This window comes from Sphaeroforma arctica (genome assembly GCF_001186125.1).
Source record: "Sphaeroforma arctica JP610 unplaced genomic scaffold supercont1.330, whole genome shotgun sequence".
Classification (NCBI taxonomy): domain Eukaryota; class Ichthyosporea; order Ichthyophonida; genus Sphaeroforma; species Sphaeroforma arctica.
The window spans coordinates 19,601-21,627 of NW_014040228.1; the positions used below are offsets into that span (position 1 = coordinate 19,601).

Consider the following 2,027-nt stretch of genomic DNA (forward strand, 5'->3'; position numbering starts at 1 on the left):
CATGTATAAATGCACCTATGAATTTATATAGATATATAAAAATATGTATATAGGCGTGTATATATATATACTATATACTATATACGATACATATATATATAGATATAATAAATGTTTATAGTATTTATATATATATATATATATAGTTTTTCGTATCGTGGCTATGCTGGCACACTCTAGACTTATATTGTGATCGATTGACCGCAGTCAGAAGCACTTTTAGTTTCGATAGTGGCTATCTCTGAAACATTGTATGCGAAGTGTACTTGTGGTATGTGTAGGTCCAGATTAAACCAGAAAATACTCGTTCTGTGTATGCTGATGACTTTTGGGGCATTTTCGAATCGATGATCACGGCAGGTGCGGTACAAACACTGATTACGGAATGTGTGTGTTGTGTAATTTCGTTGTCATGCAACACATCCATATCTCGGCCGTATACTCGTTATGACTAACTATGATCTATTATGCTTTCTCCGATACAAATTTCGAGCGTAACTGGCTTTCTGTAGAGATGTTCATTATAAAAGCACCGTATAGGCACTATGATCACACTCTTCTATGTCACAAACACAATCCATCATTATATATATATGTAATGCACAGGATCCGTTCCGCAAACAATCTGTCGGTCCGTACTATTAGATCGACATCTGCCACAGTGAAACCATACGCTTGTGAGTGGCCCAACTGTGGTCAGACATGTGCCAGTCCTTCTGCATTGAAGAGGCATATGCGTGTGCACACAGGCGAACGTCCCTATGCGTGTGACTATCCTTGGTGTGGCAAAGAGTTTACTACAAGTGGTAGTTTGAATAGACACAAACTAGTGCACACGGGCGAACGTCCGTATGCGTGCGACTATCCTGGTTGTGGCAAAGAGTATAATCAAATATGTCATTTGAAACTACACGAACGCGTACACACGGGCGAACGTCCCTATGTGTGTGACTTTCCTGGATGTGGCAAGAAGTTCATTCGAAATGATCGTTTGATAGTACACAAACGCGTGCACACAGGCGAACGTCCTTATGCGTGTGACTATCCTGGTTGTGACAAAGACTTTGCTCGAAGTGATGTTTTGAAAACACACAAACGCGTGCACTCGGGCGAACGTCGTCCCTATGTGCATGACTAGTTGCAACGTTCAAACGATCCTTTCATCTACGTCACCATAAAGACGTGTTCACAATGGCAAACACGGCGCAACCATTTAAACATTAGGGTTTTAGGGTTTTTATGGCTCGCATAGGGTAAGTGTGCTGGCCAAACTTGAAAGAAATAAAAAGCCCGAAGGGCTTTTTATTAAGCCTATTGGCGCCGCAGGCGCCTATTGGCGACATCTCCGGCTTATTAAACATACAATAAAGCAATAATTAAAGTTTAAAAAAATGAGTTATTTATATTCATATTCGTTTATACACTCTCGCATAATTATGGGTTTTCACGCAAAGGAAGTGGTCGCAAGGCGTCAGACAAGACGGTCAAATCTCGAGATGACCTACGCCGCGCTCAATCGAGCGCCATGCGCATGTTTGGCATTCAACGACCGAACACAGATCAAAATATCACCCACAAAAATAATAACAATCAACTTTCGAACTTACCCGCAAGCGTAGCGGGAAACGTATCTACAGAGGTACAGCAATCATCAACAATTGACCCTCAAGCTACGGAATCACAGCTTCAAATGGCTAATCTTCAACCATCTACTGGTTAAAACGCTCTACCGGGTCCTACGTCTGGAGCGTTGCCTATTCTATCGAGTTTAGTATCGGAAAAATATAGAAGAATACCTTAAGCGAAACTCATTATCCCATGAGGCAGTTCTTTAAAAACAAACGCAATGTATTACCGGCGCAGCTAGGGTACACACACACACACACACACACACAATCACACACACACACAATACATACTATTAAATATATATATATATATATATATATAACTACTACGGTACTACAACCACACGGACACACACAGGACACACACACATACACACACACACACACTACATATATATA

General features: G+C 40.8%; 1 protein-coding gene across 1 annotated transcript in view; it reads left to right on the top strand.

The window, feature by feature from the left end:
* The window catches only part of SARC_05265 (hypothetical protein), a 2,425-nt gene extending 1,054 nt beyond the window's left edge, over positions 1 to 1,371 (top strand). The window contains exon 2 of the mRNA XM_014300877.1: positions 607 to 1,371. Within this exon, the coding sequence (XP_014156352.1) occupies positions 607 to 1,138 (532 nt within the window). The 3' untranslated portion in view covers positions 1,139 to 1,371. The remainder of the gene's footprint in view (positions 1 to 606) is intronic.
* Positions 1,372 to 2,027: the final 656 nt, after the last annotated feature.